At 39.7% G+C, this 26715-nt stretch overlaps 1 protein-coding gene across 3 annotated transcripts; it reads left to right on the plus strand.

The window, feature by feature from the left end:
* On the plus strand, positions 1 to 26715 carry LOC102217352 (SEC14-like protein 1). 3 transcript variants are annotated; one of them, XM_023333935.1, is made up of 17 exons: positions 1 to 308; positions 3385 to 3474; positions 15467 to 15616; positions 15715 to 15846; positions 17013 to 17141; positions 17605 to 17875; positions 18174 to 18283; positions 18383 to 18572; positions 18967 to 19055; positions 19252 to 19322; positions 19806 to 19977; positions 20248 to 20382; positions 20602 to 20736; positions 21176 to 21427; positions 21539 to 21717; positions 22740 to 22766; positions 24724 to 26715. In XM_023333935.1, the coding sequence occupies exons 2-17, from the start codon at positions 3412 to 3414 to the stop codon at positions 24827 to 24829; spliced, it is 2211 nt and encodes a 736-aa protein (XP_023189703.1). In that variant the 5' UTR covers positions 1 to 308; positions 3385 to 3411; the 3' UTR covers positions 24830 to 26715. The 3 variants fall into 3 exon arrangements, with proteins under 3 accessions (XP_023189703.1, XP_023189700.1, XP_023189702.1); XM_023333932.1 differs by having other exon boundaries at positions 215 to 339; XM_023333934.1 differs by lacking the exon at positions 22740 to 22766 and having other exon boundaries at positions 215 to 339.

Below are 26715 nucleotides of genomic sequence, written 5' to 3' on the forward strand. Positions count from 1 at the left end.
GAAATACCACCGCTGTCCTCCTGTGCCCACACTTCTCCATCCGCTTGGGCTCCACTCAGCTGCGGTGGGCTGGGTGGGACGTTCAATTTCCCCCCCAAGAATTCAGTGTTCTAGACTGTTTGTCCGTAAAAGTAACTTTGTTTACGGTTAGCTTTTCTTGGCTACTTGCTCCTGCTACATGGCCAGCTAGCGTTACGAAGCTAACAGTCGTTAGCCGCGGAGCCGGGGGTGAAGTGAAGAGCCGAAGGGAGCGGAATGGCAAGAATTCACACCGGTTCCCCTTCCAGGAGAGATCACGACTGAAAAAAGTAAACATTTACTCTTCGCCCAGAATCACCGGTACGTACATGCTGTGAAAGCTGTGCGAAGCTAATGTCTAGTTGTGAAGTTAGTGTTAGCTTGCGGGCTAGTCTCAGTCAGTTTGAACTGTTTTATGTTAGCTAATGCGAGCGGGGTTTTGACCTATTTAATGTGATAATTATAGGTATGATGCCATTTACTAAGTATTTTCAGGAAGTCTACCTCTTACATGATTTTGAAACGTCACAATAGTTAATAGATATGGTCAAATCTCGATATTATTAATAGACGAAGGGAAATTGCGTGAAAAGCTGAATTTCCCCCTTTAAAAATCCCGTCAGTGACAGAGCGGAACATTTTAACAATAATGTACCACTGCATTGATCTGCATTGTGCCACACATTTAGCTGCGTCAATTCTAATTTAGGCGCCAATAGTGCTCTAATTTCAGTTTTTGTTTGTAGCTCTTTTAAAACGGGTTTAGTCCTCAATTCGGTTAAACCTGTTCGAACACAACAACCGGTTTCTGCTACACAAAGTAAAACCAGATCAAAACATTACCCGAAAACGTATCAGGATAGAGCTTCAGGTATGAAACTCATCGTTTTTGAGGAAAGATCTGTCCTGAAAACAGCTTTTTTTTAACCTGCTGATCTTCTGTGTTTTCTAAATGAGGAGAAAAAAATATATATCCATCCATCCATTCCTCCTTTTTAATTTGGGCTCCGGCCTTCTAAATTGTTTAGTTTGCACATTTGTTACTCGACCTTTGCTAGTTTGTCTCCCCCTTTGGGACCTGCTCTTCAACATTTTGTCCCATCCAAATTAAAAGTGATACATGTAAACAAACCATTTTCTTTCCAGGAACACAAACCATTGCGTAATAATTTATTTTTATTTTTATTGTTGAGATAATTGAGTCAATAAAAATGCCCAATTCTCACATTTCACTTTAGTGTCTTTTGGTTTCCAAGGGCTTGTTTTGTTGCACCTATTTCTATTTATTTGGGTTCTGACCTGCGTTTGGGGCATACTTAATGGTGATGAGGCAAAATGACCAGTATTTACACATTTATAGCAACTTTAATTGACTATTTCTTTATAGTAGTGGTCCTTTCTCTCTAAATGGCTTGTAGTTTTGTTTTGTTTTTTACCTCTACAACAACCCTATTTTTCTATTCTTAAATGTTGCAAGTGAACACCAGGACAAGTAAGGAAAACATTTTCCTGAGAATGTTTGCACTGTCACTATTTTGTCATTGTCCTGTTTCTAAAACAACAAAAGTCATGTTACCGTTTACTCTTTGGTCAAGCTTTGCAATGTGGCGTGGCAAGCATACAACTCCAGCTACTCGGTCTGCACGACATCGCCTTAAAGCTGCAGTATGTAACTTTAATAAAGAGTATGGTGATTTTTTATATTTTTTTACATATTTGTGAAAACTGTCATCATGTCGTGACAGATCATCTGTGAAAAGATCGATCTCCAACACCTCCTCCCTGAGCTATTATTTTGCGGCGATCAAAAATAACCAACCATAGGTAGAAGGAAGGTCTTAACGCTGTCACTCAACCTCATGTACTTGCTGCCAAATGGGCGAATGGTAGAAATTGTGATTGACAATCTCATGCACTGATTGGTTGTTTCTAGTTAGCACTTGAAGCACAGGGAGAAACCAGAGGAGCTCGTTTTTTTCCCCACACAGATTGTCTGTCTCATACCATACTGTCATGACATAGTGACGGTGTCAACAAATATGTAAAAAAAAATGTGTGTAAAACTTACACACTGCAGCAGTCTTGATAGAAGGCTATGAAAATATGTAGATAATATTACCTTTATTTTATGGTGCAGGTTCATCCTCAGATTATTTGGATTATCAGCATATTTAAAATGTCCATGCAAAAGTAGGAATGTGGCAGTAGATATAAAAATGTTATGTAAAGAACTGAATATTAAAATGTGCTTACTGAGGTGTTTATTAAGTCATACTGAGATCTTGTATTGCTGTTTTCAAAGTTGCTGACAGATCCTGAATCATGACGGTAACTATAAGTGGCAGAAGTAATCAGCTGTTTAAAGTGGTACTGAGGAGGTCTGATAGTATTTAGTCTTAGCTTCGTTTTAGTCTGGCTGTCCTCATCTACACTGGCCCAGAGGAGCAAAGCATAACAAAATGGGACAAAAAAAAGCTAAACCAAGAGTCAAATTTACCTGAGTTTGAATTGATACACAAAAAAACATGTAGGAAAGAAAACAAGATTATAAGATTGCATTGTTGTTGTGTTTTGCACCTCTGAGCAGCTGTGCTAATCTCTTGAAAGTTACCTCATACTCCTTCCTGCAGACATGTACCCGCACTATACTTACAGTTAAAAACAAGCACCGGCTTGTTGAGCAAAATCCCAGCACATGATACTCCAGCCATCATGTGCTGGTCTGAGTGAGTACAGGCTGAGTGAAGGAAATAAATCCTTTCACATCACATTGTCTTTGCTTCATTAAAAAGAAAAAAAAATCACTCTCAGTATTAAGCTTCTTATCCTTCAGCATCTAGAACATTCTGTTACAGCGGTTTTCCATTTATTTTAGCCTCTTGTCTGGGGTTGTTGAACAGAGGCCAGCATGTGGTTTGTGTTGCTTGTGTTTGAAAGAACAAGTGGCACCTGCTTTCTAAATGATTTCATGAGCTCCAGTCATGCGTTGCTGAGAAAGGAGCTTTGACAGGGTGCAGCTGAGAGCAGTCTAGTTTATCCCCAGTAGCTTGCAGTGACACAGTTTTCTAATGAATGAGAGGGATGTGCTGCGGCCACTGATCATCCGGATCCTTGGTCTCAGCTCGGGGACAATTGCCTTCTGCAGCTCCATAACTATACTTTTATTAGCATTTTGCTTTCAAGAACTCTGAACCACACAACTCAAAACACACCCCTCTTTTAGTTACGTGTGCACTAGTCTGTTTTCTTATAGTGCTGTATGTAAATTTTTTTGACCATCAGAAATAACCCCACTCCTTTTAAATATCAAATGGCTTTTATAAATGTTTTGTCTTTGCTAACTGGTGGTTTCTACTTTCTGTCCAGGTTGTTGGTGTTCTTGTAATTCCCATCATGGTGCAGAAGTATCAGTCACCTGTGCGGGTGTATAAACATCCCTTTGAGCTGGTGATGGCGGTAAGTCTTTCTCACCTGTGGGCGCTAGCAATTTTCCTATTTGCATAAGTTTTGAATACATTAGATCAGCAGTTATATAACACTGATGGGTGGGCGTTTCACAGGTCGTCATTGGATCTTGTATTTAAATTGCTGAATTCAAAGATATTACAGTGATCAAACATGGAGATCAACTTGAAGCTACATTTTCTAAATCAGCGGGTTCTCATGTAATTTTCAAAAGATTATGGGAACCACTGTGTTGCATGTTTTCAGGCTGTATTTGTGAATATGCATCTTGGCTGTGCTTTTTATGTCAAACACAAACCTGCTACAGATTTAGTTGTTGTTGTGCATTTGAGGCATTAAGATTCAGTAGCTAGCATGCCTTTTCACAGCTGACTGACTAGCTGGCTGTATCTGGTGAATGCCTGGAATTGTTCATATTTTGAATTGTTACATTTGTGCTAAGTGAAACTGGAGGTGAATATCTACCACAATTTTTTTTTAGCATTTTCTAGTCAACAAAAACAAAGCAAAACTACCAGGAAAAAATCCCTTTATAAACTCATCAAACAGACTGAATGACTTTATTTACTCATCCATTTTTGTAATTCCTCCATCATGTTATATTGGCTTCTTGCAGATTTGTGACCTGATTACGCAACCAGCAGTTAATCAAAACATCTAATAAGGCAGCTGTTATATATAATTATTAAAAGTGATACTAAGCATCCAAAAAATGTCTGATCACATATTGTATGACTTCACTTTCTTTCACAATGCCATCATTCTTTATTTTAGTGCACATAGTTTCAGACCAGCTGTGTTTTTGTTAAATGGAAAGCAGATTCGATGCCTGCAAGAGGGAGCATAGAGGGAGAGTAAATCTCCTTAGCACAGGCGGGATTGAACAGCGGGCAAACAGATGGCTAAAAATAAAACGCAGGTACAGGACCATGTGAGCTTTCAAAGAGCAGGAACCTGTAATGACAGAGACATAGTGTTGCATGTTTTGTTTTTTTCTAAAGGTGGAAATAGCTCATCTTTAGGCTTTCATAGATGGGTCACATCTGGAGAACTATGCATAATTTTAAACTAGGACAGAAATGCATGGTGGGTATTTTGTCTTCTTTGACATCATGAAAACACATCATCAAATTACTGCGTTGCTTATTTTAGTGTAAATAAGTGTTCTGGAGCTCAAGTTAATGAAATAAAGGTTTTTGTGACTTTTCTCTGCAGTGACTTGTTTTTGGAAATGCTGCAGAGCAGACTTAGTGGTGCGTCACAACTATTTTTTTTCTTCTTCATCGTATAGCCTGTGAAGTGTCTTCTTATTTCCTCTAGCTCAGTACTTCTCAATTCCAGTCCTCGGCCCCCCCTGCTCTGCATGTTTTAGATGTGCCTCTATTTCACAACAGCTGATCCAAATGATTGCATTACCTCTTCTGCAGGCATCAAGTACTGCAGACGCCTGTTAATCACCCATACATTCAGTCCAGGTGTGTGGCAGCAGGGAAACACCTAAAACATGCAGGGCAGTTTTAGATTGATCAGAATTGAGAAGCACTTCTAGCTGCTTTTTCACTATTGTAGCCTAGATGCAGAAAAACATCCTGGTTTGTAGGAAACCGTCACATGACACTGCGATGCAGCAAAGAGCTGTTTCTTCATGTCAACACAGCTTTTCATTTTCTCTGCTATCAGGGAGTTGCTCATATTGTGTTGGGTTGTTCCAAATAAGACCTGACTCAGCTTTGCACAACCTTGTTAAGTTATTTCACTTAATTACCCATTTGAAGCTAAAAACCAAACCTCATGCCTAGTATGTCTAACCGCTGAATGTCTTTGTTTAGTTGAATGCAGCAGCGTGTCACTCGACCCTGAGGAGACACTTTGCTCAATGACAGGTGCTATCAAAGTTTTCCAACCTCTGGCCACCACTGCCATAAGCTCTAACGACCTCTTGCATAAGCGAGACTTGGATCCCAGATGCCCTTCAGATGTTTTTGTTTTGCCGCTTTACAATGTTCCCTCTTGGAGCCTGGTATTCTTGGTACACTTAGTGCCGGCGGCATTCTTGGCACAAGAACGTTGGTTCAGATAGTTTTATGATCTTAATTTCTTTGTTGCAACAAGTTAGACATACCAGCTCAAAAACAAAATTATAATGCAACACTGAAACAGGATGATTATCTGTGCTTTAAGCCTACCAAAATATACTATTAAAATATCTGATGCAAAAATTAGGGTTTATTTCAAATTTTGAGTATTCCATTGAATTTTACATATGTAATTTTTTTAAAATCAAGAGTTATCATATTACCTTTGTTAGTTTGTACGTAAGTACCGATTCACTGAGAATGTGATGACTGCTAGTCAAATTGTGCAGTAATCTTTAACCAGTTAGAAAAACTTCTTGTTATTTGAGAAGTCAACTTTTGCAGGTCAGCACAGTCGGCAACATTTTAGTTAAATCTAATCGAACCAAAACCTGTTGCAGCTGATCATGTTTCTCTGGAGTACCTAAATAACTAACAAGCAACAGTCTGCACTGTTATGGGGTGTGTTTTTTTCCTTGACAAGATTTATGTTTTGTTCTTAAAATGAAATAGAAGGAGTACATTAGCAATGTTTTTCATAACCTAAGCTACAGCAGACCCTCTTTTTCTTGTTGCTGCATCTCAATAACAGGAAATGTAGTCAATTCTGTTGCGGCCATTATCGCTGCAGTCCAGTGTCAGAACATCCAGGCAGTCCTCGGGGAGTCTCAGTGGAATGTCAAAAGCTTGACACAACACCCCTGTTGTTGTCGTTGGCCTGCAGGGACATTAGCTTTTAGGGCACGTCGATACACCAAGGGCTTAAATAACTACAAGAGGAGAGAGGAAACTATAAACTGAAGACATGTTCGTCCACTCACTTCAAACTGTTGTATTTGAAGCACAGTAACTAGCTCTGACTTGTCTCCCAAAGCTAGTTTATATTCATGCTGCAGCCCAGTGTTGGGCTAACTGTCTAACTTGCTCCTGGTAAAACATTTCTAACAAATCCACAAGGGACAAAGTATTCTGGTTCTGCCTTCGATCTGAACACGTTCAGCTGGATGGAAGGGAACAGGATGTGCAAAGTGGGTGTACTGTCTGCTGGGCTTTATGCAGATTCAGCAAGAGAAAACATTTCCTTCCTGGTGGCTAATCTGTCCTAATATGTTGGAGCAACCAAAACATTTTAGCTTGGATTATCTTCATAATATAATCTTTAAAGTATCATTGATTCCCGATTATTTTTCATAACACATGTGGCTGAACATTATTCTTCTTTTCTGTGCAAGAGTCCTAAATAACCAGAATAAAGAAGTTGAATTAAGGTGAATGTTGCAGAAAGGCAGACTTGAACCTGTTGCTTGCTGTATAAATTGACTGTTACCAGTGTGGCTGAATGTGTTTGTGTAACTCAGTGGGGTTTATTTTGCCTTATTGCACCAGGATTTCTGAGCCTCTCCTTTATAAAGTAAATTCTATATTCTTTGACCTACTTTGTGCCAGGAGGAAATAAAAACATTTCCGTCAGGTAATCCGCATGTGCTGCGAATGCATGTCATTATCTGCTTTGCTTAGTTAAATGATGAAACTAAAGCTCGTCTTGCTGATAAGAGTGCTGATATTTTGTTCCACTCTGCATGACCAGATCAGAGGAGTCGATTTGGTTGAGTTTGATCTGTTAGGTCTTGTAAATAGGAAACATCCTCGTCTTTCTCTAGCAATTTATTGTATGCTTCATCTGTAGCTCAATTTTTAGAAATGTGAACTCGGGAGACGTTGCATTGTGTTTGCCACAAAGTTTTAATTCTGGGCTCATTCCGATGTCCTCTTCCTTTTTTTGTCTGGCCTGGCTCTGTGCGAACTGGCACTGCCAGGATAACATCGTGTCCCACCATGTCCTGACCCACATACAGACAGGTCTGCTTAAAGCTTTTCCAGCCCAATTCTCTGCTGCGGTGGCATCCCAGGCTTTATTTTATTGTTTTAATCTTCTTCTGAGCTGTCGGCAGGTCTGTGATTGGACTCTCATCCCAAATTTTCTACTTACAGAATCGATTGCTCTCCTTCATATTTTACTTGCTCCAACTGTGCAACGGTGTTGTTGTTTTTTAATGTCATGGTAACGCATCAATTAAGAAGCGAACAATCTAATGAAGTGAAACGTGTAAGTATTCAGAAAGAGCTTCTAATGAGAGACATGACATTATCTGAGTCTGCCTTAGTGAATGATATTCTGCATGATAGTAATATTTAAATGTGCCTTTATTTGCTGACTTTCCCATCATTTTGCATGACTGTTTTTCCTTCGGATAATTCATCCACTCCTCTGAATTAAAGCGCCAGAGCCTTTCCTGCAGTGTCTAATTCATTTACCTTGTCAGATGATGATTGCCAAAAACAGTCAGCTGTTATGGCCTGCTGGAGGGGAGCGGGAGGCTTATCACACATCAAGCTCCTTCAGCAACCATGTGACTACAGGAGCCAATGGAAAATTTCAGCTAAATTCATTCACTGATCACCGAGACACTCATTCACCCTCTTTGCTGCTGCAAGGTCGAGATGCTGCCTCAGTGGTTCCCCACCCCCCTCAAGTCTGCTTCTCTCTGCTAGAGAACGGAGTGTGTGCGCACATATTCTTACACAACTGACCCTTTAGTGTGGTTTCACACTGCAGTCCCTCTATACTGTGTCGGTGGATAGTGACTCAGTGTTATGCAGCAGCTGAATGTCACTCAGAGAAAATGGAGATGGATTCTTTGATAGCTGCAGTTTCCCTCCACCCCCCTTGTATTCGGGGGCTAGTTTATCACTTGAAACAATTGAGTTTGCCGTTTAGTTCAGTTGAAAACCAAAATGACACATCCCATAGATTTCCTTCTGTCTAGCAATATTCACAGAAATCAGATGATTTTTCAGACCAAAAAAACCCTGTAAAATTAAGTGTATGAAGCTGATTTTGGTCAACTTTAATTAAACTGCTTAATGAACTCACAGATTCAAAGCTTACGCGGTGCACAGGTACTGATGTCTGACAGATAGCCCTCGTAGTTTATGGCTACACATCTATAACTATTGACGCTTATTTGGGCTGCCTGGCACTTGAGGTACCCACATAGACGTTCGGCCTGCTTGGCATGTTGTTCCTGCATTTATCCAAGTTGGTGGTTCTAGGCAGTTGTATCCCACTGAGCTCACCGAAAAAGGAGCAGTGGGTAGTGGGGCACGCAGAGACCAAAAGCGCTTTTGTTTTATTCGTAAAGTCAGGATTTTGTCCCCTCTCCTACGTCTGATCAAATCTACTCCTCGGCTGAGAGAGGTTTTGATTTTGACAGAAAAAATGTATTCTTTTGATTGTGTCCCTTTACCATTCTATAATTTGGTATACTACTTTTGGTTTAAAAGTTTTAATGTATGGCAGCAGTTAAAGTAGTCTTATAAAACAATCTTACATGGAGAGGATTAGCGTTTTGTCAACATAGACTTTAAACAAAAGTCCACAGTGGTTTTGGTGGTCTAAGGTTGTTTAACTGGTTGGTCAAGGATTGAAACCTAGGACATAAGAGCTTTTCTCTTTGTTCCCCTGTGAGGCTTCTTTTTTTAATTTACTTTGTATCACATGACTGGCTTGGTATACTCTTGCTTTGTTTGTTTTCATGCAAATGGTAATGTGAGACAAGTGAAACTAGCATTGTTGAAAAGCCTAACTCACCAGACATCTGTGGTTTCTGATTAGAAGTTATAGAGAAGTATGCTCCTTGTAAATATTTGGCAATCTTCTGAATAAACATTTACATTTCATATTAACAGATTTTAATGTAAATATTAGTTTTAATGTATTGTTCTTTGTCTGGTATATGAATACCTAGTATTACTCGGACTGTTTAGGAAATGACCAATGTGTTTTAAGGCTATGACATCTGATCTTTCTCCATTTACAACATGTTAAGGTTGACAGACGTAGGGCTTAAAGATTCAGGCTGCTTTGTCGGGCTGATTTTTATTTATTTTTATTCTGCATTAAACTTCACTGTATGTAGTTGGAAATTAAATAAAAAATATATATATATACTGTTCACATTAGTGTCAGCATGACTGACAAAACTGTTAGGAAAAGTAATATCAGGAAGGGGTTTTCCTCCGCTGTCACGGTATAAAACCAGTAAACTAATTCCTGCTAATTGAAAGAAGGAAGAACTTCTATACAAGGTTGGCTTGTTTCAGTTCCAAGAAGTTGTTTCCCTGTAATTCCACCCTGTGTACTTACTGCAGCACTTCTGCAGACATTCAAGCAACCTTCTTTGTAATTTTTGTCCCCTGTTAATTGTTTTCAGGATCGTCTATGTTGTATTCTGTATCCAATCATCTTTACATTATGTTAAATCACCAAAGGTTTTGTGAATTGGGTTTTTATGCCCAGCTGTGTCCTGGGCACAGGACTCATCTGGACAAGGGGCAATACTGCCCCTTGTCCAGATGAAAATTTATTATCAAAGACCAGACAAGTCATTAACTTGTATTTCATATAACAGACGCCTCCAAAACAAAATTAGGGTCGTCTAATGTGTCAACCTGCATAATGATGGCTGTGATGGGTCAGGGCCCAGAACTGCCTGAGGTGCTGGTTGGTAGGCCATAATGATTTTAGTCACCAAAAACAGGCTAATCGACGTCATGCTTCTGTCAATGACCCACAGTGAACGAGACTTGTTGTTTGTATCTTGCGTCAATGGTGGTAATATTACATAATAGCTATTGAGCCCTTTATATGTAGACTTCAATGAGCAGCGTCACTGAAGCCAAAAATGTGGCTTTATTTTAGTTATTGATCGGAAACTGTAGAGTTCCTGTAAAGTCCCAAACTGGAAATGAATAGAATTTGATTGTATTCATAGTCTGGATAAATATAGAAAAATGAAACCATAGTATAGAAAATGGATTGTGTTCAGACTTATTCGGTATTTTTATTTTACATTATCTAACGAATTGAATTTCTGAAAAAACTTTTTAAATAAATGTATTTGTAGATGAGCTTTAGATGTGGTTTGCCAGATCAAATCCTTCAGGCCTCTTGATTAACATCTGTTTTAAAGTGGACATAATGTTCTGATCTGCATTCATGTAAGATGCCAAAACAATGATATTGCTTTTTTATTTTTTTGGGGGGGGGGGATTTTCTGAAATGATCAAAGCCTGATTTTGAAGGAATAACAAGAATAATCCAAAACCCTAAAAAGCCTAGTCTGGAAAAGTGTAGCGTTTTGAAATAAGACATTTATATGAACCCTATAAAGGTATTTTTTGTTTTTATTAGTCTAACAGTGTTTGATATTTAATTATATTGGAATAGGATGACGGGGCTGCACAGTGGTGCAGTTGGTAGCACTGTTGCCTTGCAGCAAGAAGGAGTTTGCATGTTCTCTCCCGGTACTCTGGCTTCCTCCCACAGCCCAAAAACATGACTGTTATGTTAATTAGTCTCTCTAAATTCTCTCTAGGTGTGTGTGTGTGTGTGTGTGTGTGTGTGTGTGTGTACATGATTGTCTGTCCTGTCTGTCTCTGTGTTTCCCTGCGACAGACTGGCGACCTGTCCAGGATGTACCCCGCCTCTCGCCCGAAACGTTAGCTGGAGATAGGCACCAGCACCCCTCCCAACCCCACCAGGGACAAGGGTGCTAGAAAATGGATGGATGGAATAGGGTGACAGTTTGGTCTCTTAAAGAGCATTTGGTGGCAGATGCCTGCGTTCTTCACTCAGATGACCCACTTGTTTGTTCTAGGGAAGTTGTCGTTTCCTCTTCTTGTGAATTTTCTTTAAGAAAAGCCAGCCACACTTTACCGCTTGCCCTTTCAGTGTTTCTGTACTGATTTGTTTTTCTGATAATTTCTAAGCTGTTCTCTTCCTGTATTTTCATTATAAAAGTTCCCCCTACCTAAATGTTCCCATTTTCCCTACAAGCTGACACGACTTAATAATAGCTTAAACTGACCTATGAGTGGCGGCTTCTTTTTGTTGTACAACAGTTTTCATAAGCCTCAGAGATATAGCTCTAATTCCAAGAAAAGCAGCTGTGGGGACAAAATTCTATCACGTCTTTTTACATTTTCAGTTATTAGTTGGGAAGAAAAAATAAGTTGGATCAACAAGTGATCTTTTTTTCAAGATGTTTTTTTTTTTAAGATGTTCTTTGACTCCAGATTACTGTTGCTTTTTCTGAACATTTTTACTGCAGCCACTTTATTGGTAAAATGTTTGCCAGCATTGTTGAATGTTACGGTGAGAATACGTAATGTTTTCACAATCAACGACCTTTGCATAGAAATATGGTTTCTTTGTGCAGATCTATGCAGTAAGTAACTAAAAAAATACATTATTGGATTTATGCAAGGCCCTTAACAGATCTTCAATACATTGTTGAACTTTTTTCTATTTTTTTCCTTTCTTTTTTTTTTTTTTTTACAAAAAATGGTAATGTACCTTTTTGGAGGACAGGATTGTGAGTAGTTACTCTGTCTCTATGGGACTGGATTTTATAAAGCATAAAAAAATAAAATATCAGTAACACTAATCTTAACATCCAAGTAGCTTTCTTGCTACTTTTTGGACTTTTATTGCAGTTAAGTTAGGTGTAGATGTAAAGCTATCAAGGGTCATGCTGTAATTGCATTTGATCAATGTTTTGTAGGGTCAGCATCAGGTGTGTTTTTCGGTGAGTTGGGTTAAATATATATTTTCAGGATTGATCTCGGAGAGTATTGGCAAAGCATAATTAAAACTGAAAGTGGGCTAGCCCTGGATCTTGTTTGTTTTCTATTAGTTACACAACTAGAGTTCATGTTCCAGCTAAATGAAGTCATTTCACTGGAACGTTTTAAATGCAGTCAGTAAATGCTTGCTGCAGCTTGCACTCTGGTATGTTTCTGCAGAGGCGTTAAATTAGGAAACAGGGGACAAAAATTACAAAGAAGGTTGCTTGAATGTCTGCAGAAGTGCTACAGTAAGTACAGGGTGGAATGACAGGGAAACAACTTCTTGGAACTGAAACAAGCTAACCTTGTATTGAAGTTCTTCCTTCTTTGCATCCCAGCTGTTAGGTTTGGTTTTTCTTTGGGCGTGTGTTTTTTTGTTTTGTTTTGTTTTTTCAGCAGTGCATTCACTTAATTAATTTTGGTTTCATATAAACAAGTAGAACGTAACTGTGAATCCACACAACTCAAAAACCAAGAGAAAGTTTGGTATTTCTCCCTGGAAAGTGTCCTTAAATATTTGAAAAGATATAAAACATTTTTGTCCACCAAAGTGGAAATTTTCCTTTGAAATTATTTTCAAGCTATTACTAAAAACAAAAGTCCTTTTCAAAATGTGTTAGAAATGTGCTTTCATCTATATTTAACCTATTTTTCCCCACTGACATAGTTTGAAGATGGTGAATGTGCTGGGCTCTTTGCCAGGTAGAACTCTAGACCCATTTGCATTCGCCTTGCAGCACCGTCCGGCCTTGATTTTCATTGTCCCTTTGTTTTTGTAGTTCATGAATTTCCTGAATGTCCCTCCCTCAGCAGAGCAAGTTATTTTTTCCAGACTCTTGGCCTTTACCGATTTACTTTATTGTCCAGGGAGAAAACAGTTGTGTTTTTGCAGGAAGAAGTCAAGATATGATGCATTGTTTTGTTTTTTCCCCTCAGCCGTCTCTGGAAAGCACACACGTTCTCCAACCAAATTCCAGGCGAAGTTACTCATAACTTGGCCAACAAATCCCATCACTGTTTAGACGGGAGATCCACGTTCTCACACTTCTTTATGCACTGAAATACCTTTATTACCTCATATAAAAGATTTTGGTTTACTAGATTTTCCTCTTTTTGTGTTCATGCTAACACAATCCAAGAGTAGTTTGACTCCAGTGACTACCAGAGATGTGGAATGTAAGTTTATAATGCATATTTAGTATAAAATGGTCATTTTGATTATTTCTATGAAGTTCATCAATGAGATATTTCTACTTCCTATATGGTAACATTATTTGTTATAGCCTTAATGGAATGAATTATCATCATATTTCAACACCATATTTGGATCCGAGTTGCTTTGAAGTGGGGTTTTCATATTATTTCAAAAACAAAGACAAACTACCGTAGTTAAACATTTTGAACTATCTTTAACATTTTACATTTAGTAGCAAGCTTCACCAAAAAAGCAGCCTCTTTGGATACTCACGAGAGAATCAAAATCCTTACTTTAACATTTGCAAAAGGCTGCCAACATTTCCAAATGTTTCAACAGAGCAGCTGTACTATCTGTTCAGCCTTCCTGTTACCTATGGAAGGCTGTGTCACACCCTGAATGAACAATAGACATGTCTTAACATCTCATAGAAAATAGTTTCTTTTTTAAATGGCATCTCACATTGTCTGCCTTTTCTCTGGCTTCATTTAAACATTTAATTGATACTGAAACTGGTTTCCTCTTTTCATTAACAGCCTATGTTGAAGCCACTGGGACTTTTTTTAGCACTCAACTATGGTGCATTCACTAATTTTTGAAAAAGGTTTTTAGACTTTCCAGTGACTGATTGGGGGCGATCAAACTGAAAATAAGATTTCAGTCACTAGCCGATTTTCCTCTGTTGCATTGCTTCTATTTTACTTTTCTTAGGACTATCATAAGCAGAGCACCAACACTGTTTTGCTGGTGGTTGGTAGTTTCCTATCTGCTATCAAGTAAGCTTTTTGCGTTTTGTTGGTGAAGAGTGAAAAAAGCCTTTGTGGGTTTTTTGTAAATGCATGTCATTTGTGGTGAGTGTGTTATTGGCGTGTGCTTGTTTGTGATGGATGAAGCAGATGTTTACAGTTCAGGCTGTTGTGTTGATGACAGAACAAAGCTGAACGCCCCGGTGTTCCAGGGCAGCAGAGCTCAAAAAACAGAGCTCAGCATTCATTTATTCAGTGGGCAGCCGAGTGGCCTGGCAGCAGCATGGAACAAAAAATGCAGCCATCTGCTGCTCACCATTCTCAACCTACATCTGAATGGCCTGGCATAATGTAATATTTTGGTTGCTCCACTCGTTGAAGAATGCTCTTCTTTGTGTAGCTCAAACAATACGATAAAGTTGTCAACATATCCTTTTGTTCCTCATGTTGTCTCTGACAAAAATCTATTTTGCGAACTTGTTCTCAAGCATTCTGAAATGTGCTGTCTGGTTTGAGTGCAAGGGTTGAGCACAATTTATATTCACATGTTGTAGTTGAGGTGAAATTTAGTAGCGGTGCATTTACAAAAAAAAAAAAAAAAGCGATATGATCAGCTCTAGATAACCCCACCAGAAGTTATGAGGATCATGTGACTAATCATAAACCTGCTTGCTATTCAGAACTTCCTGGTATGAAATCATGATTATCAAATCCAAGGTAGTTTTTGATGAAGCATCAAAGTTTGGGTGTTTTCCCTCATGTTGTTGGGGAAACTCATCCAAGTGCAGTGTGCACTAGAGTTTAAATGTGTTTAAAATGCAAATCACAGGCAAGTAAAGACTGAATTTTTCCTATTACGTTTAACCGCTTTTGTTTTTAACTTTATTCATTTGTTTTTGTAGCACAATTTTCTTTGTCCTTTTGCTCTTAAATGTAGTCCAATCTTGGTGTTTGTACATTTTTAAAGATTACTTGCATTGTTTTCAATAGATACGGGGACGTAACTTTGACTTGAGCCACTTAAATGCTTTTTACTTTTAAACTAGCCAATAGAGGTACATCTAATATAACGCTCTTTCTAAAGGAAATCCTGCCGTTATAATATTTCCAACTTGTTGCACAGTAAACATACACACAAGATGACAATCTAGCTGGAACTGGTTATGCTTTGTTTTTGCTGCGTTCACTGGAAAGAAACTTGAAACCTGAAATTACCATAAAGAAATCCTGTGCCAAACTATTCATCCTCCGTTTTTTTTTTTCCTTTCCGCCTACAGGCCTATGAACGCCGCTTCCCCACCTGTCACCTCATCCCCATGTTTGTGAACAGTGACGTGGTGAATGAGGAGACAAGCGAGGACGGCTCCACCAACAGGATCGAGCGGCGCTGTGCCCTGGATGTCGATGCCCCACGTCTTCTTAAAAGGGTAAAATTTACTTTTACGCTTCAGCCGTGTTTTCAAACTTTTTCTCACGACATGCCGTTGCTTTGAAAGTAACAGGAGTTGTTTTCTGTGGTTCACAGATTGCCGGTGTAGATTACGTGTACTTCATCCAGAAAAATACTCTGAACAGAAAGGAGAGGACTCTGCACATCGAGTCTCACAATGAGACGTTTTCCAACAGGGTCGTTGTCCACGAGACCTGCTGTTACTCAGTCAGTATCTTAAAGCTGTGCTGTTGTAGAGAAATCCACTCTGTGTGCATGCTATGTCTTAGAAGCGGGAGTACTTCAAACTTGAATTAAACTTGCCACATGCCACTGTCAGCATCTCTTCCTCCTCTCCTCTCCTGCATTCAGTGTGCATGGATCTAACTCCAGATCTGTCTCTCCATGTGTGGATGTGTTATGAGTTAATGAGGTCAAGCTTATCGTATTAGCTTCCAACCAAGCAAAAGGCTAATTTTAGGTCCAAAGCCTCGCAAAGGTTCTTGCAGTGTGCTGCATCACTCTGTGGTAACAGTAACCAGGAAGGGCAGCTCAGTTAGGCAGCTAATGGACCTAAAACATTTTTATTACTCAAGGCGATGAAACTGCCACCGTTTTGCCACCAGGATCAGGGAACATGCAATGTGAAAAAGAATGGTATGTTCGATTTCTGTATTTTTCAGTTCTGGACAAGTGCGGAAAACAGAAGGAAAATAAGAGGATTCAAAAGTATTTTTTTATCCAGACCTTATTCCTTAATGTTTTGAATGAGTCATCCTTCATTCCCTTTTTAATTTCCCCCATTGTCCTCCTCTTTTCCTACTTTCTACTTTCCATCTTTGTTTTTTTTCTACCTCCTTTGCTTCCCTGTTTTTCCTTCATATGGTTCCTACAGACTCCTAAAATGTATTGCATATCTGCAGTAAATCTACAGTGAGATTTTATATTTATTCCTTTAAAAACGGCCCTAAATGCATTAATGTAATCTTTGTGTTAGACTCAGTTCTTTTACTCAATTTTAATTAATGTGCTAGTAATGAACAGAAGATTGTGGATTATTTAGCAGGGAAGTGGGTATTTTGACAGTGAGTCAAAGTTTTTCCCATTGCCTGGTACAGCCTTTACATCATTCTCCATAATCGTCAGGTTTTTTTCTAAATTTCTGTTTTCATCCCACTTGAATCCAAACAGCTCATGTGTAAAATACTGTCTAAATTTACCCAAACAGACTGACAGACATACTCCCACTCAGTTTACGCAGTGTGAAATTTGCTCCCTTTGTGCGTCATCCTCTTGTGTGGTTACTATGGTAACAATGGCCTTTTCTTTTTCTCTTTTTACTGTGTGGTTACACAGTTTAGGTTACAGTAACGTTTTTGTGTGTGATGTTGCAGGTCCACCCAGAGAACGAGGGCTGGACATGTTTCGAACAAACGGCCAGTTTGGACATCAAGTCCTTCTTTGGCTTCGAGAGCACCGTGGAAAAGATCGCCATGAAGCAGTATGCCAGTAGTATCAACAAGGTGTGTGTGGGGCACATCCCATCATGGCATAGATTTTTATATTTTCTTTCTCAAACCTGAGTGCAGAATCAGTCAGATCATTATGGTTATTGCATAGAACATGATATGTGTGATTGAAATAAAGGTCGTCTTATATTTGGTATGTTAAACAATGTTATTGAAATTTTACATTAATAACTGTATTAAATGATGTGCAACTGTGAGTTGAAAGTCTCTTTTTGTTTTTAGTTCATTTGTATTGTTATCAACTCCTAAGTGTTAAAAATTGAAAACTTACCTTAACAATGTTGGAAAATTGCTGAAATTTTACTGTGGGAAAAGTGTGTGAACTCTACAAATATCAAGGTGACTCCAGTTTACAAATGCAATACATAGTTCAAAACCTTCTTAGTTTTATTTGATTTCAATGGATTCATGTGATATATTAGCAATGATTTCACCATAATTTACTTGCTCCTGACAGGGAAAGGAAATCATCGAGTTCTACCTAAGGGAGCTGGAGAGTGAGGGCGTGACTCATGTTCCCCGCTGGACCTGTTCCTCCGTTTCTCCTGCTCTCCCTGCACCAAACAGTCTCTCTGCCAGCCCGCCTGAACTCCAGCACCCCAGCGCGCCCGCTGTCTCCGCCTCGCAGCCTGCTGACACCAAAGATGGCCCCGCACAGGAGGCAAAGCAGGATACTGGAGCTCCTCAGGCCGACAGCCTGGTGGAAATCCTGGCTGGTACACCTGAAGGTGTGTTTCCTCAGATAAATTCATCTGGACGCTCACTGCTGCCTAATATATTATAGTGGCTGTTTTTCAAGAGAAAAAGGAAACTCAATTTAAGTGATTAGCACTGAAATAACTTGAGGTAGAAGGTTTTTAGGCTATTACAAACATGAATGAAAAACATGTTTTTAAGAAGATGCATATTATGACGCACATTAACAGTATCAGCCATGTCTGCAAAAGAGTGGGTTGTATTTTTTCCGTACAGCGACGTGAAGGTCTGTTTAGAGAAATTGTGTTAATTTGGAGCATTTTGTTGCAGATAAACTGGATGCAGATTACATCAAACGCTACCTTGGCGACCTGACGCCTCTGCAGGAAAGCTGTCTCATAAGACTTCGCAAATGGCTTCAGGAAACCCACAAGGGAAAGGTATTTTCTGTAATTAAGTGGCAGAGTGTAGTCGTCGGTCAACTTCGAATAACTTACCATAAACATACCTATTTCTTTTTTTTTTTTTGCTTCCTGTAGATCCCTAAAGACGAACACATCCTGCGCTTCCTGCGGGCCAGAGACTTCAACATGGACAAGGCCCGGGAGATCCTGTGCCAGTCTCTGACGTGGAGGAAGCAGCACCAGGTGGACTACCTGCTGGAGACCTGGAGCCCTCCGCAGGTTCTTCAGGACTACTACACCGGCGGCTGGCACCACCACGACAGAGGTACATTTCCACGTAGAGCCGCACCCGTAGTCGACTCGCGTACAAACCTTCGCATGCAGCAGGCAGCTCTTATACAAACAACCCTTCTTTACAGCAGCATGTTTTCATCATGATAGTATTTGTACAGTCATCCTGAACAACCTTCTGCTGTAAGCCTCTGACTTTTAAAAGTAAATGAACCTATTCAAGCTATTTAGTTGGCTGGAATAGTTTCCCCTCACACACGCGATCGCATGCTGCCAAAGAACATTTGTTTTAATTTGAACAGAACAATAAACCATTTCTCAGAACACACATTTACTTACTGTGCCACGCAAGGCAGAACTTCCCACTTGCTTTGTTTAGAATGTAAACACAGTGATGGTTCATGTAAATATTTGTTTTACTTTATTAGACGGCCGTCCTCTGTACATCCTGAGGCTGGGCCACATGGACACCAAAGGCCTGGTGCGCGCTCTCGGAGAGGAGTCTCTGCTCAGACACGTACGTAACCAAAGCCACAGTTCCGGTTCAGTTCCCTACAGAAGTCATTAAGTTTATGGGTCAGACCCCGGTTAGATTACAGGTTAGTCACCTAAAGGGGGTGGATTCAAGTGATGACCTACATAAATATGCTGTTTATTTTCTTATATGGTGTGGCATTCAGTGAGAACGCTGTTGTTTCAATGTGATGTTGCAGGTGCTGTCTATCAATGAGGAGGGCCTGAGGCGCTGTGAGGAGAACACCAAGGTGTTTGGTCGTCCTATCAGGTAAAAACCGGGCTGTTAAGGATTTAGGAGATATTATGTTGTCTTTTCTAACAGTTTTGTGACCGTGAATTTTCTCATTAGGACCACAGGACAGTGGTCGTTGTTTTTGGAAAAAAGCAGCAGCTCGGTGCGTTACAGCACACCTAGTGTTAGGATTGAGCTCAGCAGCTGTGGTGTTGCTACAGAGAATCACAGCTCTATCTTCTCTGTGACTGGAAATAGCAAAGTGTCAGATGTTTAGATGGTGCCTGTGTCTGTGCTCTCCAACAGGAGGTGGGGCGCCGTGAGAAGGCATGTGAACTATGCTTTTCACCGCACTCAGGATTCACAGTTAACTAGCATTACCTTCATCACTTAAGCCATGCCTTAGGGTGGCAGGTGTTAGGTGATCAGAGAGGAGGCTGCAGCCCACTTCAGAGCGTGTGTGTGCGTGTTTGTGGCGAGAGGTTATCCACACTAATCTTCCTGCTTCGTGCTTTGTAGTTGTTGGACATGCCTGGTTGACCTGGAGGGGTTGAACATGCGTCACTTGTGGCGACCGGGGGTCAAGGCGCTTCTGAGGATTATTGAAGTTGTGGAGGCGAACTATCCAGAGACTCTGGGACGGCTCCTTATCTTGAGGGCACCAAGGGTCTTCCCAGTCCTCTGGACTCTGGTGAGAACAGCTTAGAACTGAAATGATCTGGAATCATTTCATCATCTGGAATCATTAATTTTGCTTTACCGTTTTTGTACCTGCAACCGAAATCCCAGTACGACTCCAAATTGTCTCTGTGGCTGATTTAGCATTTCTTAGCTAAAAAAAACAAACCTAACATTTACTACCTTTTACAAGCATTTTTTTTTTTTTTTTTTTTTTTTTTTTTTTTTTTTTTACTAATTTGGTTTATTTATTTCTTACGTTCGCTTTTATCTCTGCATGTAGGTGAGCCCATTCATTGACGAAAACACCCGAAAGAAGTTCCTTATCTATGCAGGCAATGACTACCAGGGTCCTGGAGGGCTTGTCGATTACATAGACAAGGAAATCATCCCTGACTTTCTAGGAGGAGAGTGTATGGTAAGTGTTTAGTGGAGATTAAAACTTATAGATCATATTTTGAAAAAAAAAACTTATTCAGAACTCAAACCTTTTTTATATTTATGTAAAAGAAAAACGTAAAGTAGCATATATTTTTGAAGTGAAAGGAAAATATGTTCATGAACTTTCCACATCTCACAATCAAGATTAAGAACTCTTTCAGTGACCCTGTTCTTGGGTTTGCATGTTTTTCTTCAGTGTGAGGTACCAGAGGGTGGCCTGGTTCCTAAATCCATGTACCGCACACCTGAGGAGCTCGAGAACGAAGATGTCCGTCTCTGGACCGAGACGATTTATCAGAGTGCCAGCATCTTTAAAGGAGCCCCGCATGAGGTGAGGCTCAGAGTGAGGAGCAAAGATAAAAGGCCTGCATGCTGATGTGCTGTATAGGACAACAGAGACCTGCAGGTTGCTTTCTTGGAGGTTTACTTGAAACATCTGCCATCTAGTGGCATTAAACACAGCATGTCTCTGAAATGTAATCTGTCTGCTGTGACATACTGTTCCTGTCATGTTGCAATATTTAAAACAGTACAGATCTATTATTACCTCTCTGAATTTCACTCTGCTCTCTGGAACTATTTATTCTGCCAAACTACATTCAAAGAGAGCTTTAAATATGATTGCATAAATTTTTCTTGTCTTTTGCATCAATAAGATCGTCTTAATAAATCCGTTTTAGACTTTTATAACCTGAAACGCATGCATTTAGCTACTGTTTACCTCCTTGTTCCGTTCATTTGAACCGTTCTCATTCGTTTTCTCCGGGCAGCTTGTGATCGAGATCATCGACGCCGCCTCAGTTATCACCTGGGACTTTGACGTGTGCAAAGGCGACATCGTTTTCAACATCTACCACTCGAAGCGAGCCCCCCAGCAGCCACGCAAAGACCCCCTGGGGGCCCACGGCATCACCTCGCCGGGAGTCAACAACGTCCAGCTTATTGACAAGTCCTGGACTCTGGGGCAAGATTACAGCATGGTGGAGTCCCCTCTGACCTGCAAGGAGGGGGAGAGCGTGCAGGTGAGGATTTATCATTGTGAAGAAGTTCTTGTTTCTTTTTGAAGCAAAAAATAAAAAGACAGCTTTTTGATTCCTGGTCACAAATGTTCTGTTGATCTTTCCTTTCCTCAGGGCTCCCATATCACTCGCTGGCCGGGTTTCTACATCCTCCAGTGGAAGTTTCATAACATGCCAGCCTGCTCGGCCACCAATCTGCCCCGAGTGGATGATGTGCTGGCCACCTTGCAGGTGTCCTCACACAAGTGTAAAGTCATGTTCTACACCGAGGTGTTGGGCTCTGAGGACTTCAGGTTGGTAACTGAACTCATGTTGTTTATGCAAAAGGCAAAAGCAGCTTTCACACACAAACTCTGTCTATAGACTGCAGTGCCTTCCAGAAGTATTCACACCCCTTGGATTTTTTTCACTTTGAAACAATGTACAACCACAAAGTTCAGATTGTTTGAATAGAATTTTATGTGGTAGACCAACACAAAGCAGGAAAGTAAAATGATCCACTCTTAAAGTATAATTTGTATTTTTGCCACAAGCCATTTGGCCACGTTAGCTTGTCGGGGTTAATGAGTATATTTGTGTGTTAGATGGACATGTAAATCTAGCTAAGACTCTATGGCAACACTTGAAATTACTCTTTAGATGATCACCATGCACTCTGACAAAGCTAACCTATTTTGCTAAAAAGAAAGGGCAAAGACTGTGAAATGTACCATAAGACTGGTGGTGGAAATGGAAATGGTGGTTCCTGATTGACATAGGGAGGCTGAAATAAAATGTACCTTAGTTTTCTGAAATTTACTTCTAAAATCTTTACACACATCTTTGTGTTGGTCTGACAGATACAATTCAAACAAAATGTATAGAATTTTGTAACATGATAAAACAGGAAACATCCAATAGGTATGAATATGTTTTAAAGGTCAGGTATAGGAAAATCTTTAATTCTGCAGTTTATGTGATGCCATCTTAAGACATAGTTGTATCCTCTCCAAGTCCATAAATCCTTTTCTTAAATTCTTTTTTCCCTTTTTTTTTCTTTTCTTTTATTACTATGTTGACATTTGTTTCATTACAGCACAATTAATTTATCTCCTTTTTAGTATATTTTCACAGCCCTCCAGTAATATCTAGGACACTGTAACCAGTCCAGTCTCATAATTTAATTTTTTAAGCCCAGAATTTAGAAATGAAAAATGCTTCTCTCCTTTTTAAATTATCCTTTTAATTGATCTTTTTCTGTCCAATCCACTCCTGTTCTATTGCTCACAACCCCTTCCTCCTCCTCCTCCTCCTGCTGTGTCTTCCTCCTATGAAGAACGGCTTGCTGTGATGTGCAGAGTTTGTAAGTGGCTCAGTGTTTGCCCTTTTTTCTTTAGCTTAGCCGATCATTTTTGCTGCTTTTGGCTGCTAAACCGAGTGCCCCTCCCCTCAACAGAAGTTACGCTTCTAACGCAGCAAAAAAGATTCTTGTTTTTGCTTCTACTTGTTAGCAATGCTGACCAAGCATTGGGTAACAGGATCTTGCTTTTTTTCACACTGAAGAACTCTTTGCACCACCGTTTGGGGTCTAATCCACTTCGCTTTACTTATTCCGCTTGCATGATTAGCTCTTCAGATGCAGTTCTGTTCACACCTCCTCAGATAGTTCGTATCCAAGTGCACATGCACACACTCATAAACATTTGCCGGCTTTCATGTTTGTTTCATCTTTAGTCACTTGTTAAACTACCTCACTGTTTCCCTTTTTTTTATTTTTTTATTTCATTTTTCATTTTCTGAATCAAAAACAAATTTAAAGTCCTAACAGTAACTCATTCTGGTTTCATCCAACAACAAGATGTTTTGCTAATCTTTTTCAAATTGATTAACATGTTAACCAAAACTTTAAGCTTAAAAATATACATTTGTGCTTATCTGCAAACATTTCAAGTGGCGCAAATTTATGAGTGGCTACACTGGATTCAAAGTTGTGTGTTTGTGGCTGTTTGGTTTCTGTGACTCTGCTGGTGTAATCACTTAAGGGAGTCGAGGCTATTTTAGTTGTAAAGCACATTTTCAGCAACAAGGCAGTTCAGTGCTTTACATCATCAGAACATAGCAAACTAGCAAAGAACAACATTGCAGTGGAAAAGAAATAAAAAACTGACTTGTTGAAAAACAGACAACTTTATTTATTCCAGTTATTATTGATCAAAGGCAAATCTAAACAGGTTGGGTTTCAGCCTTGATTTATAGGAGCTCAGTGTTTCTGTATTTTTGCAGTTTTTTTTAAAGTTTGTTCCAGATAAGTGGAGAATTAACCTGATTGCTGCTTCTCCATGTTTGGTTCTGGGGATGCAGAGCAGATTAGAACCAGAAAACCTGAGAGGTCTATTTGAGAGAACAACAGATCTTTAATCTATTTTGGTGCTAAACCATTTAGTAATTTAAAATCTACCTGATGTTAGTCTTTAGACCAGGATGATGTGGTCTCTTTTTTTTGACCCTGTTGCAGTAATCAATGCGACTAAAGATATAACATGGATGAGTCTCTGTAGAGCTTACTGGGACATTAGGCTTTTAGTCCTAGAAATGTTCTTCAGGTGATGGAAGGCCGACTTTGCAATTGCCTTTATGTGTCTGAAGATTCAACCAAAGACTTGAATAAATTTAAATGTTTTAATGGCAACTGCTTTATTTTTACTGGCCAATAGATAATAAAGTTTTTATTGTTTTTCTTTATTTCAGGGAGATCATATACCCTACTAGATTACTTTGTTGCTCTATTACATTTTCATTTATCTAAAAGATTTCCAACTTTTAGCCCTAAAAGTTGGAAATCAACGGCTCCTAAAGTGAGTCTAAGTCTCTTAGTTTTGCTCTCTGTCAGTCTGAGTGAACCACAGATGACTCTCAACATGACATCCAACATTCCCATTTTGGGAATTTTAACTTGAGTAACTTCTCACCACAACCTGTTGACTCTCAAGTATGTTTTTATTTTTGTTCTACCTCATACTGGTTAGAAAACCTAAGTTATTTGAGTTTCTGTAACTGATTGTAGGGGTCTAATTGCTTTTGTGGGTGATGGTCTGTCGGCTTGGTGCTGCAGCCTGTGGCATCGCCTGAGCTTTAGAGTGAGGCTCCTGCAGGATTTGATCCGGGCGCATGGTTCTGCATCACGTGCATGAGTCATGCACACACGGTGCTTTGAGTCCGTCCTTAGCAGGCTGGGGTTTCTCTGGTGTTGCACACTCATAAAGGTTTTGCTCAGGCTAGCTTCCTGTCCTCATTTGATCTCTTTCTCTTTCTCCCTTTAGGGGTTCGATGACCAGTTTGGAATCGAGCCACAGCGGTTTTTCTCAGCTCAGTGCTGCTACCACCTCCTCTAACCACTCCCAGTCCAGCTCCATGATCTCCAGGTAGAAACCAGCAGCTCTGGACCCTGAGCCCCCCTCACTCCACAGCCTTTATCATCATCGTGGAAATCTCCTCCTCCCCTATGTTCCCTCTCATCTTTGGACTCTATCGCACAAATAAAAGATGAAGAGTTCTGAAACCGAGGCAAAAAAAAACAACAAAAAACTGAAAGATTTAAAGGGCTGATTTTTGCACATAGGTCATATATTTTGGTGTTGGACCATTCACAGGAGGTTTGCTTGGAGGTCAGCGGGTGAAGCTCTGTGGAAGTGGAAAGAAGCAATATTTTCATCCCATTGGTTGGGAGAGAGACACTGGAAGGCGCTGTTACATTTATGCATTCACTTTAGCAGCCACTTAACGCAGTACTGAGACGACTCATACCTCACTCATACTGTTACATTAAAACACACAGATGTTTATGACGTGCACAAATGAAACGTTTGCCACATTGTTACTGGAAAAGGGGGTTTGTGTTACTAGTTAGTTGTTTTATAGGTCAAATGTTGGTGGTTTAAGCATCCTAACAGACCTGACTCCAACATCCACTGCTAATGAAGTTCGCAGTGCCATTGCTGACAAATTTCTACACTTAAAGGAGAAACTTTCCCACCTTGAGGAGCGGTTGGATATTAGACCCAGGTCTGCTAGCAGCAATAACACAGGTTGGACTTTCTAATGTGCAAAATATTTATATTTATTATTTAGATGCATGTGGAGTAGTGTACAAGCAGACAAAAAGAAAATAACCATCACTAACATCACTTCTACATTTTGTTAGAGAGGTTTGCTTCTGTCTGCACCAACGTGGAACTCGGAACAAGGAACGATGCCTCATCTGTGATTGGTGAATGTACCGCTGTCTGCTAAGCCAATGATATTCCAGAGTTGGAAGAGCGTTCCACTTCTTCGGTGGTGTGGATTTCGAGAGTGCAGATATAAGATGATGACATGAACTGTGTTACTGTACGTGTGTTGGTTTGTGACTGTGCTGTGGAAACGATTACAGAATGGGTGCATTTCTGCATGCACCCGGGGGTTTACTGACTTATTATTTAAGAATTTAAGAGAGCCATTTTTAAGAGCCATGTGTCCATAAATACCATTTTAGCCTTTGTAAACATCACTTAGAAATGTATCTGCTATTTTCAAGGTGACCACTGGCACATTTCAAAATGCATCACTTCCATGAAACAGTTTTTGATACCGTTTACATCATTATATATTTAAAAAAAGAAAAAAAAAAAAGATTTGGTGGAAATTTGCTTCCTGAATATAGCCGTTTTTGATATCCATAACTGCTCATTTGTAACTAATGGTAAAGGTCAACGGTTGTTTAAACGACATTAAATGCAATAAGTTGAGGAAAAGGATCTTTTGTGAATGAGGAAGTGTGTGTGATGGTGTAAAATAATGAATGTTTGCTGTAAAGTGGAGGAAATATATCTAATAAAATGTTTAACACTTTTTGACCCGGTAAGCAAATATTTCCCTGCTCTTGTCTAGTTGCACTTTGAGAGCTGATGTTCTAATCTTAGAAATTTCCTTTCTATTTTCCTTCTGTGTGCTTTTGTTTTGGTTCATCATTGGACCTCGGCTTAAGTCCAGTATGAAGAAGTGTGTTCATACCGGATGCCAGGTCTCCGTGCTTTGCTGATGCTTTTCATCCAGATCTCAGTCATAAACGAGGGCTATATAACTGTTTGTCTCGGTTGTTCGACACGATTCTGTCTCCCTGCTTCCTTTGCTGACACCACTGCATATCTTCTCTGTACCTCCATGTAGGAAACTGTACTTTAAAAAAGGAAGAAAAAAAACCTGCTGTGGATGAATGAGAACATGTCGCCTTTAAGTTTTGAAGTCAATAAACTTGAATTATGGAAAAATTTGAA

The sequence above is a fragment of the Xiphophorus maculatus genome, chromosome 5 (genome assembly GCF_002775205.1).
Source record: "Xiphophorus maculatus strain JP 163 A chromosome 5, X_maculatus-5.0-male, whole genome shotgun sequence".
Lineage (NCBI taxonomy): Eukaryota > Metazoa > Chordata > Actinopteri > Cyprinodontiformes > Poeciliidae > Xiphophorus > Xiphophorus maculatus.

What these genes read in the sequence shown, in the direction of transcription:
- LOC102217352 (XM_023333935.1), top strand. Translation starts at nt 3,412, where the DNA reads ATGGTGCAGAAGTATCAGTCACCTGTGCGGGTGTATAAACATCCCTTT. An exon ending in CTGGCACCACCACGACAGAG is followed by an intron (nt 18,573 to 18,966) that starts GTACATTTCCAC and finishes TTACTTTATTAG; the next exon opens with ACGGCCGTCCTCTGTACATC. An exon ending in GTGTTTGGTCGTCCTATCAG is followed by an intron (nt 19,323 to 19,805) that starts GTAAAAACCGGG and finishes CGTGCTTTGTAG; the next exon opens with TTGTTGGACATGCCTGGTTG.